Source organism: Furipterus horrens, unplaced genomic scaffold (genome assembly GCF_987537825.1).
Source record: "Furipterus horrens unplaced genomic scaffold, mFurHor1.1.pri manual_scaffold_4, whole genome shotgun sequence".
Lineage (NCBI taxonomy): Eukaryota > Metazoa > Chordata > Mammalia > Chiroptera > Furipteridae > Furipterus > Furipterus horrens.
This window is the reverse complement of record NW_028327174.1, coordinates 55,932,843-55,948,660: the sequence shown is the minus strand read 5'-3', so window position 1 is coordinate 55,948,660 and position 15,818 is coordinate 55,932,843. Positions and strand designations below refer to the sequence as shown.

The window sequence follows — 15,818 nt, the reverse complement described above, 5'->3', positions numbered from 1 at the left end:
TCTTCTCCAGATTGATGTGGCAGCATCTAGCATTCCAGAGCTAGAACGCCAGATAGAAAAACTCAGCAAGGTATTGTACTTCTAACCTCCCAGGAGCTGGAGATATGGGCTGGGTGAGAATTGATCACCTTATGATCACCTTATGAGTTGGATCCAGATGGTATCAATTTTATAGTGAAGCTGGGAGCCATTGCCTGCCCTTCTCCCCTGTACTAGGTGAAGTCACCGCTATGGAAATATGTCTTTTTATTCATCTTCTTTTTCCATTGTCTACCCAGCGTCAGCTCTTCTTTCGCAAAAAGCTGCTTCACTCATCCCAGATGCTTCGGGCATTCTCCTTGGGTCAGGACCGCTACAGACGCCGCTACTGGGTGTTGCCCTATTTGACTGGTATCTTCGTAGAAGGAACTGAGGGGAGCTTAGGTAGGTGTCGTGGGAGCCTGAATTGAGACCTAGCGAACAAATGTTAAACAATTCCTTTTCCTCTGCCTATCATTTTAAGCATCTTTCATTTTATGAGAATCAGCAAAGCATAGTGGTTAAGATCACAGGCTGTGGAGTAAGACTGCCTCTCTACCTGCTCTGTCATTTACCAGCTGTATATTTCAGTTTTTTAATTTGTAAAATGAAGATGATAATAGTATGTATATTTCATAGAGCTATTGAGAGGTTTAAAATAAGTTAATGTTCTTTTAAAAAAAATGTTATTATAATTTTTTCCATTGCTATTTAGCCCCCTTATACACCCCCACCACACCACACCCCCACAGTCACCAGTTCTTAGAATAGCACTTAACACATAGTTGGTTCTTCATAAAAGTTAGCTTACAATTATGCTGCTGCTGCTGATTACTTGGGAGAATAGTAATTCTTTCCCAGATACCATGTTTATTGGCATATGAGTTGTTCCAGTAGAATTTCAAAAAGGGGATCAAGACTAAGAAAAAGAAAGTGTGTATCCTACATTTTTGCACCCTCTTTCTTTCTGCTTATATGTCAGTGTATGTCTTAATAAGCTCTTTACTTCTCTTTACAGTTCCTGAGGATGTGATAAAGCAGGAAACTGATGCCTTAAAAGTGGCAGCCTATTCAGCACCCAGCCCAGCCCCCTATTCTCTGAAGAGGGAATTAGCTGGCTCCAGCACCTCTGCCAGTTCTCCTGCCCGGGCCCGAGGCCGACCTCGGAAAGCTAAACCAGGGTCTATGCAACCTAGGCACCTTAAGTCCCCTGTCAGGGGTCAGGGTTCAGAAGAGCCCCAAGCCCAGCCTCAGCCAGGGACTCAGCCCCACCCTCAGCCTCAGGCTTATGCCCAGCCCCAGTTTCAGTCTTATCCTCCAACCCATAATGGATTCCTGGAGCCAGAAGGCTCCCTTTTGTCTCTGGGTCAGAGCCAGCATGACCTCAGCCAGTCAGCCTTCCTGTCTTGGCTGAGCCAGACTCAGAGCCATGGCTCCCTGCTGAGCAGCTCAGTACTCACACCTGATAGCAGCCCTGGAAAACTGGATCTGACCCCATCACAGCCCCTGGAGGAGCCAGACCCTGAAGAGGCAGAATCCAACCCTGATTCTCAAGCCCCCTGGTTTAACTTCTCAGCCCAGGTGCCCTGCAATGCTGCCCCTACACCACCCCCTGCAGTTTCTGAGGACCACCCCACTCCTTCCCCTCAGCTACCCGTCTCCTCCAAACCAGTAAGTAGCCAGGATTAGTGGTATGCACTTGACCTCACCTTGCCACTGCCTGCGGGCTGTTGCTAGAATTGGGGGAAGGAATTGGGTCCTATCAACATGAAAAACCCTCATCTCCTATGTTTCCTCTCTTGCACAGGTGAATAGGCCCAGTGCTGCCAACCCCTGTTATCCAGTGCCGCGTTCTTCCACCCCCTTGCCTGGGGCAGCTCCTAAGAGGCGAGCAGGAGACACTGGCGAAACACCACAGAGTCCCTCAGGGCCGGGACAGCCAAAACGGAGAGGGAGACCCCCCAGTAAGTTCTTCAAACAGATGGAGCAGCGTTACCTAAACCAGCTGACAGCCCAGCCTGTTCCCCCTGGTGAGTGACCTTGGGGTGCAGTTGGGTAAGAATTCAGGTAGAAGTAGCATTAGATGTGGCCATGTGATTCATGCTGGTTCCCACCCCACCCCACATACATAAACTCCATTCACAGGGATGTGCTCGGGCTGGTGGTGGATCCGAGATCCTGAGACATTGGATGCCACACTCAAGGCCCTGCACCCCCGAGGCATACGAGAGAAGGCACTTCACAAACATCTAAATAAGCACAGGGACTTCTTAAAGGAAGTCTGCCTACGGCCCTCTACTGGTAAGATAGATACTTGGACCCAGCCTGAGCTGAAGAGCCCAGGGAAAACACTGAGCTGCTGCTGTGGACAGTGGCCTGATGGGCCTTTCCTTTTGCCTTCTGTCTTCTCAGACTCCATCTTTGAGCCCAATCAGCTACCTGCTTTTCAAGAAGGGATTTTGAGCTGGTCTGCCAAAGAGAAGACCTATGAGACAGACCTGGCTGTGCTTCAGTGGGTAGAGGAGCTGGAACAGCGGGTTATCCTGTCCGATCTGCAGATCCGGGTACATTAGGGCTGGCACTGGGTAGGGGCTTATTGAAGGAAGGACATTAATCTCTTGTACCCTGTTAGGAAAAACCCTTGGGGCCCTCCTTCACAAGTGACCACCAGTGACCTTAGCAGATCAGATTTTTTCCTGGGCTTAATTTGCTGCCTTTTCAGTGAGTTTCATTTCTCTCTCCTGCCTGCAGGGCTGGACACGTTCGAGCCCAGACTCTGTTCGTGAAGACTTGGCCTACTGTGAGCCTCTGCCCAGCTCCCAGGAGGATATTACCTGGAGAGGTCGAGGAAGGGAAGGACTGGCCCCCCAGCGTAAGACTACCAACCCTCTGGACCTGGCTGTGATGCGACTGGCTGCCCTGGAGCAGAATGTGGAGCGGCGGTACCTACGGGAGCCCCTCTGGCCAGCCCACGAGGTTGTGCTAGAAAAGGCCTTGCTCAGCACGCCCAGCACTGCCCCCCAGTGCACCACTACAGAGATGTGAGTGCCCCCCCCTCCCCCCGCTTGGTTTGGGGAAGAAGGACACATTTAAGGGCTCGTACTCATCCAAAGATGACCACTTTCACCCTCCAGATCATATGAGATCACCCCTCGCATGCGCACCTGGCGCCAGACGCTGGAGCGGTGCCGGAGCGCAGCCCAGGTGTGCTTGTGCCTGGGCCAGCTGGAGCGGTCCATTGCCTGGGAGAAGTCTGTCAACAAAGTGGTAAGAGGCTGGGGAGCCAGCCAGCGCGGGTGGGTGGGGTCACTGGCAGACTGAGGGCTCACCCTGCCTCCTCACAACCTTGGCCTAGACCTGTCTAGTCTGCCGGAAAGGTGACAACGATGAGTTTCTTCTGCTTTGTGACGGGTGTGACCGTGGCTGCCACATATACTGCCATCGGCCCAAGATGGAAGCTGTTCCAGAGGGAGACTGGTTCTGTGCTGTCTGTTTGGCCCAGGTAAACCTTTTACTTTCTCATTCCCACTCCTTAGCAGAAGTCAGAGATTTTCTTTCTCCTGTTTACCACCCATCTTACAGGCACCACTTTTTACCATACCTTCAGTCTCCTTGGAGACATATCCAGATTAGGTGCTAGGAGACCTGGGTTCCTGAGTTCTGGTCCTTCTTTGGACAAGTGACATAAATTCTGTAGCCTCACTTCCTTTCTTCTATAAAATGGGAGTGATTATACTTTCCCTTTTACCTACCTTATTGGGTTATATGAATAAATTGACATGCTGGCTTATGCGCGAAGCCTTCTCAATCACACTTAGACTTAATAGGGATTGTAATGAATGGGAGGGCCGAGTACATGTCCAGATGTTGCTGAGCTCATCTTTTTTCCATCCTTAGCAGGTAGAGGGAGAATTCACTCAGAAGCCTGGTTTCCCAAAACGAGGCCAGAAGCGGAAAAGTAGTTATGTGCTGAACTTCCCAGAAAGTGATGGCCGTCAACGCCGGGTACTGTCGAGGGGCCGAGAAAGCCCAGCAGTACCTCGGTACTTGGAAGAAGGGCTGTCCCCCTCGAAGCGGCGGCGACTCTCCATGCGAAACCATCATAATGATCTCACATTTTGCGAGTGAGTTGAGTATATTCTGGGAACAGTTGGCTGGGAGGGGTCAGTGTATTTGCTTCCTGAGATGCAGCCATCACTGTCCCTTTTATTGTAGGATTATCTTGATGGAGATGGAGTCCCATGATGCAGCCTGGCCTTTTCTGGAGCCTGTGAACCCACGTTTAGTGAGTGGATACCGGCGCATTATCAAAAACCCTATGGATTTTTCCACCATGCGGGAGCGGCTACTCCGGGGAGGGTAAGTAGACATCAGCAACTCTCTTGGCTCCTGTTACTGCTCTAACTCCTGCCCGATTCACAGCTTGGCCTTCATCCCTGCCCAGGTACACCAGCTCAGAGGAGTTTGCGGCTGATGCGCTCCTGGTCTTTGACAACTGCCAGACCTTCAATGAGGATGACTCTGAAGTAGGCAAAGCTGGGCACATCATGCGCCGCTTCTTTGAGAGCCGCTGGGAGGAGTTTTATCAGGGAAAACAGGCAAATCTGTGAGGCAGGGGTGGTGGGGAGTCACCTGTGGCATCTCCCCCTGCCCTCCACACAAAAAGCCCTGCCATTCTCACCTGCTGATGCTGCCCAGGGTCTCGACTCAAGTCAGAGAGATCTCTCTGGCATTTGACCCTACCTTTGGCAGCACCCACATCCTCCTGTCCCTGCACCCCTTCTCCCTTTCCTCCTCTTGCTCCTCAAATAAGAGGGGCAGTGATGAGGCCCTTCTGACTAAAAGCCAAAAAAAAAAAAAAAAAAAGAGAGAGAAAAATAATTTTTCCTTTCTGTTTTATTTCCTAATTAAAAATGAGGAGGAAAGAAGTCCCTACTTCCTCCCCCAAGCTTCCTCTCCTTCCCTGTACATGCCCCAGCATTCTGGGGCTATTTAACAATAGCAATAGTTCTAGTGAATGTGTGAAACCGAGAAACACTCTGTACTGTGTGTGGACCCGCAGTGACGGCCAGTAAAGTGGACTTAACTCCCAAGTGTGTCGAGCCGGACACCGGGCCCTGAACATGCTGCTTCCATGTTCAGTCTCTCCCCTGCTTCTCACGTTCTATCTCAGTTTTCACCTTCCCATCCCCCTTTTCAGATTTTCTGTCATCCAGTAATGCAGAACTATTGTGTACGGGTTCCTTCATCCTTTTCCAAGTCTTTTTTCCTTTCAAAGGGAAAAAAGGTTCAGTGGTCCCTGTTTCTCTGTCCTCATCTTCTGCCGGTAACTTTCCCCTCTGTAATGTTGGATACTCCTCACATGCTGAGTTTCTAGCCTTTTCTGAAACTTAGTAGCTGGGAGAGGGCAGGGAGGCACTATGGAACCTGGGCCTTGCAGCCTCCTTCCCCCACCTCTTATACCCAAACCTCCCTCTTGGGAACTCCTCAGGGACAACTACTGCTGAGTTTGGGCACACCCCAAGATGGAGGCCAAGTAGCAATCGACTGGCCTGAGGTGTGTGTGTGTGTGTGTGTGTGTGTGCGCATGCGTGTGTGCCTGTGTGTGTGAGAGCGCGCGCTGATAATTGTGCCCCTGTATTGTTTTCTGAAGGCATCCATTCAGTTTCCTCAAGTATCTTGTTTTTATTCCCACCTTTCCCATTATTTCAAACCATCCTATTTTTGTCTTTGGGAAACCACAGGAACAGTTTTTCTGGGTACAAGGCTGTCTCTCTCCTCTCTCTCCCAGTTATTTCTGTTCCAGCCTCTAAACTGTGCAATCTTTCAGCAGGAACTCCCTCCCTTTTCAGCAGCTTTGAGTCTTAGCCTTTGCAGGGAGAGGGGTGGAACTGGATCTTCCCTGACCCCATGAGCTTCTGTGGGTGCAGCTGTGCTTTCCTTCCCTTGTCCTCCTCACACCCCGGGACCCCTTCCCCGGCAGCAGAGGCCCTGGCGCACAAGAGAGTAGGGAGGAGGGGTTTGGGGTCCACCACTGCCCCACGTGTGACTATGCCCAAGTTAAGCCCCAACATGTGAGAGGAAAGCTGCTAACTCCCAGCTGTAGCCATGGGCCCCTGGCCCCCTGCTTTCCTGCTCAGCAGAGCCCCTCCCATCAGAGATTACGGGTACTTGCACTGGGGAGGTGGCTGCTGGCCGGCCCAAGCAGCGTGCTCAGGCCCCCAGGGAATGCTCCACTGGTAGCGTGTGTGTGGTTCCAGGTGAGGTGGGGCGCTCGTCCTTCTGGCAGCACTGAATAGCCACTGGGGGTGGGGAGGGCAGTGTGGGTCCCGGGGCAGCCCCTTTCTTGTTCCTTTATGCCCCTTCCCCCTAGCCTATTTCTAAAGTCGCCTTTTCTGTCAGAAAAACCTCAAAAGTTTTAATTTTATTTGAGACTTTTCTTTTTGCTTTTAAATAAGAGGTGGATTGAAGAATATTTGAATTGACTTTATATTATGCATAAATATTTATATTTTATCTAAATAACTGCGCTGTAACAAACTTTGTGTTAGTCAGATGTTTGGAACTGTTATAGTTGGGGACTCTTCTTTTTCCCCGTGGCAGTTTTCCCCTGGTATAAAATGTACTAGGTTAATTTTATTGTTGGAGGCAAGGTGGACGGGAGTGAAATCCCAATTGTTCCTACTTTGTGTTCCTCTCCCAGCTCCATCTCTTTCCCTAGGGACCAGGCACTCTTAAGGTGGGGTGGAGTCCTAGCCTCAGTCTGAAGACGTGTGGGGGCTGAGGGGGGCTGGGGTAGGGCATGATCAAAGGGGCCGTTTCTCACTTTCCTTTCCTCATCCTCACAGCCCCTTGAGCTAGGTGGATTTTCTTTTCTTGATAAATAAAAGTATTTGGTAGGGAAGGCAGGTTAAAAAAAAAAAAAAACAAGGCCTACCCGTTTGCCCTCCCTCTATCAGTCTGGTAACAGGAAGAAACCGCACCATCAACACCAACAAGTTTCCATGTTCCTTTTACATCAAAAGGGACTTGACTTTTTATATAACCAAATGTGGTGTTTTAGTGACTTTTTGATAATGTACAGTTTTTTGTGAATTTAAATTTATTTCTTTCTATATTTTTAGGACCAATCTCATTTTTAATAAGGTTAAAAAAAGGAAAAAAAAGTCTAGAGAAAAACTCCTGTTTTTGCCATGTGATGTTCCACAAGTGCAGCTGTAGAAAAGTGCTTGTCAGTTGAATAAAAACCACATTTGATAGATTCAAAAGACTCTGTGTATTTATCTTCCCTTCAATGTAGGTTTTCACACTTGCCTAAGGGGGATATTGGGTGTTAGGGTATGACTGGTTTGGTGGAGGAGAAAGCAGGCAGGACAGCAACGTGCCTTTAATCTACCAAGGTGTATCCCAAACTTCCAAGCACAGCCTTTCCTATGAAAGAGGTATCCAGGGCAGAATGTCTGCTCCTGTGGATGGATTGGGATGTTAGTGCCTCTGGCCAAGGTGCTGGAGCAGTGTGGGATCCAGTGCCTGGTTTCTGCCTTGTAAGAGGGCTTTGCTTCCTAAGCTGCTACCTGTGTTCCCGTAGTAGCAAACGTGGGCCCATCACCCACTCCCCAGCTTCCACACATGGATAAAACATGAGGAGGTAGGTGTTTGTGCTTTATTTCAGAACAAAGGTTGGATAAGACAAAATGAAGCTCTGTCAGATGTAGGGAAAGGACAGAATACCAAGGGTCAGAAAAGGAAGAATAAGCTAGATGGGTGGCATTGGTGTAGACATGGGAATTGTATAAAACTAGAAGCCTCTGGATTTAAAAAAATGTACAAAATGTGCTTGAATATAAATTAAACCTTTTCTGTCCAAGGTGGTAAGTGCATATAAGAGCACTCCCCACCCAAAAACTATGTGTTGGGGGATAGGATACCAGTAATGGGGTGAGAACTTCCTTTACTGAGGCTGGAAAATCTTATCTCCCTGTAGGCTAGTTTTATTTTGGTGCGCCCTCTAACTGGAATAAAACAGAAGGAACACCTGCTTCCAGCCCTATGAAAGTCACAAACGCCCTCTTTGGTGCTTGCTTACCTTCTCAGTTATATGGTAGCCACTGGCCAATTCATCCTCTTAAGTTCTAAGCTCTGCTCCAATGTTGGTGTTCCTTGGGGGGAACCTCCAAGCATTAGTTAATGTCCTAGGCCAGGCTGTCATTACCCGGTTTATCCTCCTGGCCTACCACAGCAAGACCTAATTGAAGAGTTCACACTATTCTAGGGAACCAGAAACCACCAAAAGAGCTTTTGCACTTGATCATGAACCTTTCCAGCCCCCAGCTTCCTAACTCTCATGAAAGGAAAGATGTAAACCAGAAGCTCACGCTCTTGTTCCTCCTATGAAAGGAAGGGGTGAGTGCTGAGTAATTAGCAGGTGTCTGCTCACACTTGGAAGGATCTAAAATGCGGGGAAGCATAGAAATGAAGTAGATGACTTAAGAGGGAATTGGGAAGAACCAGTATGACAAGACATGAGATTTAAGTCCTAGCACCCTTTTCTCTGAAGCTAGTGTATCAGAGCCTGGGGACAAGTTTAGACCCAAATACCCATCCAAGTTCGTTGTCCTTGGATGAGGTCAAAGTAGCCTCTTGAGTGGAATGCTGCTGCTCTCCCAGAAGGTGGAGCACGTGTGCAAGAGCAGCAATGATTCCCACCCCCGCCACTAGACCTCTGTCCAGGAATAACTATAACATTCCAGTCCAGCAAGGCCTTTCACAGCACCTTTGTGCTGCAAAATACCAACGCACATGTGGGCCCCCAAAAGGTTGAAAGCAGCAGGGAGTGAGTGTTGCAGGAACCAAGGGGGTGGGTGAATGAGCTCATTGATCTGTAACTTGAAGGGAACTGAAACTGGACTTTAGTGGCCCAACCAGCAAAGCAAAATCTATTGTCATTTTCACCCTCAGTGCAAGTTAATGTCTTCCTATCACCCCTATCTATTACTGACAAGGGTGACTGCTTCAGAGCCACCAGGCTTCCAAGTCTGGGCAGCTCCTCAAATTCTTTGGTTAAAAAATAACATTTCTCCCCACCATCATTCCCACATCTTCTCTAACCTCTACCCACACTCTCCAAAGAGTATAGTCAGCCTAGCGTCTGTGTATCATCTCAGAGCATGAGAAGAACAGTAATTACACTGGCATGAGGTGGGACAGGCAGGCTCTCAGCCTAGTAAAGGACTGTAACATTTGAGGAAGGGGCTTGAGTATGTTCTATTTGACTGGAAAGAAAGATACATAGCATTAAAATATTTTAAGAATGTTCTGAGCATACGTAAGGAGTGGGGGTGAGATGAGACATGTGGGAAACATCATCTGGGCTCCATGAAGACAAGTGAGAAAACTAGGCAGTCATGTTTGAGGAGCCCAGCCCTAGGCTATGAGGTTGAACTCTTCTCTACAATTCCCCTGCCACACAAGGGTATTTCATGAGAGAACCAATATCCCTCATTCCTTCCCTCACCTTTATCTAATCACTCACCCGTGTTTGAACTGTTAGAAATGAACTCACAACTAGGAAAATGAGTGTAAACCCAAAACCCCAAAAAGAAATCCCACAGTGCCATTAACCACCACAAAAACAACCAGGCTCCCCATCACTTCCCACGCCCGACCAGCCCTGCCTAAACCAGGAACGCTCAGCAGAATTCACTTAAGTAGATTCACAGGAGAACACAACAAAAGGTAATTTCAGAATTTAACAAAGCAAACTCACAGGCATTTAAAACGTTTTTGTTTTTTTAAATAAAAAATAGAGACAGAATCAGGAGTTCTGGGAGGCAGAGGAGGGGCAGCAGTGACATCGGCAGTTTCCATGTGTGAGAGGTCCCCACTGCATTTCACCTCACGTAGTAAGGCTCCTCTGAGCTATTATCAAATGAACAGGATTCTAGATTTATCTCTTTTTTTCCTCAAGGCCACTGATAAGAAAGCTACAGTGTACTGCCCGTAAGTAGGAAATGAGCTCCCTGCCCCACTTAAACCCTTCTAGGTTATTGAGCTTGGGGCTGTTTTATATTGGATGAGCCCTTCCTGAGGCTGGAAACACCCATGATAAAAACTAAGTGGCAATTTTGTTCTTTACACTTTAAATCCTGCCCATTGCCCCCCCCCCCACTCACTCACCCCCAGGATGTACAAAAGGACAATCTAAGGGTAGGGAACATTTGGACTCGTGATTCTGGGATGGGTGGGAGGGGAGGGAAAGCTGGGCCCAAGCTCTGTGTACAACTGATGCAGCTTCTTTCCCCCTCAACATCATATCCCTCCTCTCCTGACAACCAGCTAGCTTAGTGAACACCTGTTTCTCCAGTCTCTGTCATTTGGCCTTCAGTCTGTCCGGTGGCAAGGCACCAGACCTTGAAGTCAGGGGAAGCAGAACTCTCTTTTCAGTGTATAAGGGGGCGACTGGGAGAAGACAAGTGCAGAATCTTATTTCCTAACAGGTGCAGAATCTTATTTCCTAGATGGGCAAAGGGTTTCTCCTCTCTGTCTCCATGTGCATAGAGTGAAGACTTGCAGAAGGAGATAGACTTGAGAGAAAATATAGGCTTTTTTTTTTTTAAGGACTCCTGATATTGTACATAATGAGATGGGATTTGTTGCCCTTTTCTATCCTAGCTCCATTGTCTTTCCACAAGAAGGAAAACTACTGGTTCCCTGGCAAAGGGGCCCAAACACACCAAGGCCAGACAGGTTGCCCTGGACAGTTCCAGAGAGCGTTGTCCTTTCCCCCCCTGCACAGCATTCACACCCAACAGTCCCCGCCTGGATTCCTCTGAATGTGTGTGTACGTAACAACACAAGCCTTTCAAGGATCTGCAGAGGTATCAAAGGTCAAAGCCTGAGGAAACTTCAAGGACTCCATTTTTGTCACTTTCAACTAGTTGCATGAGTCTCAAAAGGCGCTGTGTGTCTAGCTTTAGAGTGGGAATTTACCAAATCTTCTGATCAGGAGGCAGGGACAACACTGTCTCCATCAGGGTTTCTTGACCTTGGCACTACTGACATTTTGAGCCAGATAATTCTTTGTTGGGGGGGGGGGGGGCATGCTGTGCACTGTAAGATGTGTAGCAGCATCCCTGGTCTCTAGTCACTACATGCCAGTAGCATACAGCCTCCACCTCCAGGCACGACAAAAATTTCTTCAGAGATTGCCAGATGGCTTCTAGGGGACAAAACCATGTCCTTGAGAACTACCAGTCTAGAAGCGAAGCGACTCATCTTCCACAGTGGGGAGGGAGCCTGAGTGGATTCAGCCAAGTCACAACTGCAAAGGCTCCCAGCACAGGGGTGTGCAACAGGGAAGGGAGGGGCCCCTGAGACCCAGACCAGGTAAGAAGATCCTCTAGGAAGCAGGAAAGCAGATATTTTTGAAAAGCTGTAGCTAGAGAAGACACTTCCTCAGGAGGTGTTTGCCTTGGCAGGGAGAAGAATTAGAAGTCAGGTAAGTCCACCTTTCTGGAACTTGCAAGGGAAGACCTAGTCTTCATCCAAATTTGGCACAAGCATGACTTCCAAGTGCTGTGGGATTTGTCTCTAGTGAGGCTAGGTCACATCTCTGTTTCCTGAAGACAAAGTCTTGTCTTTTCTCACAAGATGTGGCAGGACAGAGGGAAGAAAACCACTTCCACTGCATGCTTAGTGTTCTACTTTGCTCCTTGCCCGACCCTAAAAAATTCCATATGAAAATTTTATTCAAAAGAGAAAGTCACAAAATTAAAAACTGTAAAAAGGTGAAATAGGCATGTTCTGCTGTATGGAAAAGAGAAGAAGGAAAATCTGGATGAGAGAGAGAAGGCATAAAGTGTGTGAAGAAAAGACAGGATGTGTTAGTTAAGAGCTTTATAAAACAAAAATTTTTAACTGCATATTTTCTTATATGCACCAAAAAAAAGTCCATAACCAAACTCAGTGTGAAGCGCCCACAACAGGTCTCCTTCAGTGTTCTAGCACCACACCTTTTTTTTTTTGAGAAGAAATTTTAAAAGAAAAATTTTTAAGCCTTCCCAAATAAGTTCAACACTTCAAAAAGTGTTTTTCATAAAGATGAGAAGAAGCTCCAGGCACCACGTCTCTTTGGGGTACGGGAAGAGTATATTGCAGTTAAAAACAAAACACAAAACTTTCTTTGCCAAAGAAAGATTTAGAAGTTTCTTTGATTTCCTTGAATGTAGCACACACAAAAGGTGGCAGTTTCCCCAGGCTCCATCAGGAATGGAGGAATAGCAGAGGACAGGAGTGCAGAGATTTCTTTCTCAGGCCCAGGCCTGTGAAAAACGATGGCCATGTGTTAGGTTTTAGCAGGGCCCACAAATGATCTGTATTCCTGGTTAGCCCTCTGGCGTCTGGGAGCATCAACATCTCCAAGAATTCATTTGTATTCAACAAAGATGGGGAGGGGAATCCTAAAGGAGGAATAAGCCAGAGAGGGGAGGGAGGGGGGACGTCAAACATGAGACCCTGTCTGACTTCAGGCTGCTCAGCACACCCTGCCCCTCTGCATGTGATTCTTACCACTGTTACTTGTTGAACTGGAAAGAATAGACCCCATGGTCTGAGGGAGCCTCCACAGTCACTTGATTTTGCTGGCCGCCATTCTCCTGTAACCACAGCCAAAGCAGGAGGGTCGCGCTGTCCGTCCTCACTTCAGCTCCCACTAGCGCAGCCTTCCTGAAACCCTCCCAGACGTGAGTGCCATTCCCAGTCTCCCCACTCCCATACACCAGTGTGAGCGTGCCGTGCACACAGCGCACACCCCCCACACACACAGCATCACTTCCCCAACAGTTAGAGCAGCCAGTTCTCTTCCCGAGAAACACTAGTGTTCACTAGCTGGCCAAATGTCAGGAAGAGTCTCATTCAAGGACACAAACTAAGTTTTTTCCTTGCTACATTCTTCACATACCAACCAGCTATTTGTGAACACAGAATTAGCATCATTGTGAGGCGAAGATCTTGAACAGGGAAAATCTGCCTCTGTTCATTTTCTTATCTTCAATCCAAAGAGATTATAAAGCTCTCACTCACCTCAACTGAAACACTGGAAGAAGGCACAGGGGTGTACTGGGAGATGTAAGCTCCTTGCATAGCTGCAGCTGCTGGCATATACTAGAATGAAAAACATCAAGAGGCTTAGAGCAGTGATTCTTGGCTACATTTAAAGTACCTGGGGAGCCTTAGAAACTACTGATGCCTTTGTTCCATCCCCAGAGATTCTAACTTAATTGTCTAATTTAATTGTGCTTTTTAAAACCACTTCAGGTAGTGGTTCTAAAGAACACTGGCTTAGGGAGACTTCTACATACATGACTTCCTTTTCTCCCCTTTCCTGTCTTCTGCTTTTCCTCATGCACTGCCTACTCTGCCTTTAAGCCCTCCTGTGCAAATCAGAATGTAGCAGACTTAATGAGCTTCCTCCATTCTTCTTTCTCAGTACTATTTTGATAAGGATTTCTAGGAAATGTGAACGAGCTCCTAGGTGAACTAGTACGTAGACAGAAACACTGTTTGTTTAGTTTCATGAGTATGAATCAGTTAAAAGGAGTGGGCTGGGGAGCATAATCGCTGTATTCCTGGCTCATGGAGTATCTTTTTAGTTCATCTCCTATTCTGAGTGTGCCCTCCATGAGACTGAAGTGATTCTTATCATCATTTACAAGTACTTATGCTAAAAGGTAGTACACAGGTAGGTATTCCTTCCTTGGTAGGAGTTGATAATCAGAAATACCCTGCTTTACCGGGCCCGGGGTGCTGAGGGAGAGGTGGCCCAGTTGCTGGGTAACAGGTCCCAACATGGAGGCAGGCTGGAGAGAAATGGGGTGATCCATCCCTGGAGTCAGAACTGAACCCTAGAAGCAATGACAAAGGACAGGGTTAGTTGGCAGCATCCTGTGAGGCTGCCTGAAGCAGGGATTCATGGCTACCAGGGCCATTTTAAAATCCCGGGAAATAAGAGGTGAGCAGCAACCCAGTTATGCAACAGGAATAGGCACTCTGCCCATCAATCTAGAGGGATCCACGCCTAAGAATAACAAACAAAAAATTTAAGGTCATATACCTGGATTGCATAAGAGCCTAAGCCAGAACTCAAACCCACATCCCCTGTCACCAATTCCCAGTGTTTCTCTTTTTTCTTTTATTAAATTTATTGGGGTGATATTGGTTTATAGGGTCATATAGGTTTCAGGTTTACATATCTACAATATACAGTCTTTATACTGCATTCTGTACCCAATACCCAAAGTCAAATCATCTCCCATCTGCATATAATTAGCCCCTTCCCAGTGTTTTTCTTTACATCAAATTGCCTCTGGCATTTGCCCAGTTCCAAACACTCACTGAAGGCTGCATGAGGTATGACTGGTGGTGCATCCAAGGTGGGTTAGGTACTTGTAGAGGAGATGTCTGAGTTACTCTCTAACGCAAGCAAAAATAAACAAAAATGTTAATTGCCTAGAAACTATTGTTTTTCCCAAGGATCTGATAATGTTCAAACAAAACCCCCCAAAAGGTGGAGTGCCCCATCAGAAAATAAAAACACTAAGAATAAACTGCTTTAAAAATATTAGCAACTCTTAGACCTCAACAAATAAAGCAGTTTAAAAATGGTTCTAGCTGGTATGACTCAGTGGATTGAGCGCAGACCGACAAACCAAAAGGTTGCTGGTTCAATTCCCCATCAGGGCACATGCTGGGTTGTGGGCCAGGTCCCCAGTTGTGGGTGTACGAGAGGCAACCTATTTACAGATGTAGCCATTGCATATCAATCTATGTTTCTCTTTCTCCCTCCCTTCCTCTCTCTAAAAATAAGTGAATAAAATATTAAAAAATAAAAATAAAAATGGGCATCCCAGAGTCTGAATCCCTAACAGTTTAACCTTTGTATGGGGTTCAGAACAAGTTACCTCACGATGTGCCTCTGTCGTGTGCAGACTATTTTGAGCTAAAGGCAACTAAGACCCTAAAGAGAAACTTCTGCTCCTCTCTCCCTTTAACTTCTAGAAGAACTTGAATTAGGGGCCTTGCCCATAATAAGAAATTATCAGAGATAATTTCTTTTATCTACCCATAGGACAATGCAAGCTACTAATTATGGAACACCTGCTTTTCTTCTCATCCTGCAATGACCCACTGAAGCCCCTAAAGTGCCTTACCCCATCCTGAGCTCAGAATGCCATATATACTTCATTTTAACTTTCCATCCCTGACCCTCTCATGTTGATGCTGCACAAGGGGAATCAGAACAAAGCCAAAGCTATTGTATATTTTACTAAAAAACAAATTAGTGATTGATTCTATAAAAAACTGAAAAAATAAAAATAAAAACAGGCAAAATATTTAAATAAATATTTCTCTCAGAAGATATACAAACGGCCAATAAGCACATGAAAAGGGGGCAAAATCATAAGCCACTGGGGAAATACAAATCAAGAACACAATGAGATTCCACACCCACTAGGATGACCATAATTAAAAGGACAGAATAGCAAGTGTTATACACTGCAGGTGGGAATGTAAAATGGTTCTGCAACTTTGGAAAAGTTTGGAAGTTCCTCAAAAAAATTAAACATTTACTGCATAACCCAACAATTCCACCGCTAGGTATATACCCAAGAAAAATAAAAGTATATGTTAACACAAAAATTGCATACAAGCATTCATGCAGCATTATTCATAATAGCGCATAGGTAGAAACAACTCAAATGGCTATTAACTGATAAATGAATAACAAAATGGGGTATTTCCAT

The 15,818-nt window shown here is 46.8% G+C and overlaps 2 protein-coding genes across 13 annotated transcripts in view; one reads left to right on the top strand and one right to left on the bottom strand.

Annotated features, from left to right (window-relative positions):
* The window catches only part of BAZ2A (bromodomain adjacent to zinc finger domain 2A), a 32,685-nt gene extending 27,089 nt beyond the window's left edge, over positions 1-5,596 (top strand). For 3 of the 4 annotated variants that reach the window (XM_090273418.1, XM_090273421.1, XM_090273419.1), the window contains 12 exons: positions 11-70; positions 279-423; positions 1,037-1,689; positions 1,826-2,048; positions 2,164-2,319; positions 2,431-2,582; positions 2,770-3,059; positions 3,153-3,285; positions 3,374-3,520; positions 3,916-4,142; positions 4,234-4,377; positions 4,463-5,596. In XM_090273418.1, the coding sequence (XP_090129544.1) occupies positions 11-70; positions 279-423; positions 1,037-1,689; positions 1,826-2,048; positions 2,164-2,319; positions 2,431-2,582; positions 2,770-3,059; positions 3,153-3,285; positions 3,374-3,520; positions 3,916-4,142; positions 4,234-4,377; positions 4,463-4,628 (2,496 nt within the window). In that variant the 3' untranslated portion in view covers positions 4,629-5,596. The remainder of the gene's footprint in view (positions 1-10; positions 71-278; positions 424-1,036; positions 1,690-1,825; positions 2,049-2,163; positions 2,320-2,430; positions 2,583-2,769; positions 3,060-3,152; positions 3,286-3,373; positions 3,521-3,915; positions 4,143-4,233; positions 4,378-4,462) is intronic. The other variant, XM_090273420.1, reaches the window with a different exon arrangement.
* Positions 5,597-10,609: 5,013 nt separating this feature from the next.
* RBMS2 (RNA binding motif single stranded interacting protein 2) overlaps positions 10,610-15,818 on the bottom strand; it is a 39,409-nt gene continuing 34,200 nt past the window's right edge. For 5 of the 9 annotated variants that reach the window (XM_090273429.1, XM_090273430.1, XM_090273423.1 and 2 more), the window contains 5 exons: positions 14,410-14,487; positions 13,809-13,919; positions 13,099-13,179; positions 12,586-12,671; positions 10,610-11,739 (listed from right to left, as the gene is read on the bottom strand). In XM_090273429.1, coding sequence (XP_090129555.1) covers positions 12,591-12,671; positions 13,099-13,179; positions 13,809-13,919; positions 14,410-14,487 — 351 coding nt within the window. In that variant the 3' untranslated portion in view covers positions 10,610-11,739; positions 12,586-12,590. The other 4 variants (XM_090273424.1, XM_090273425.1, XM_090273428.1 and 1 more) reach the window with 4 other exon arrangements.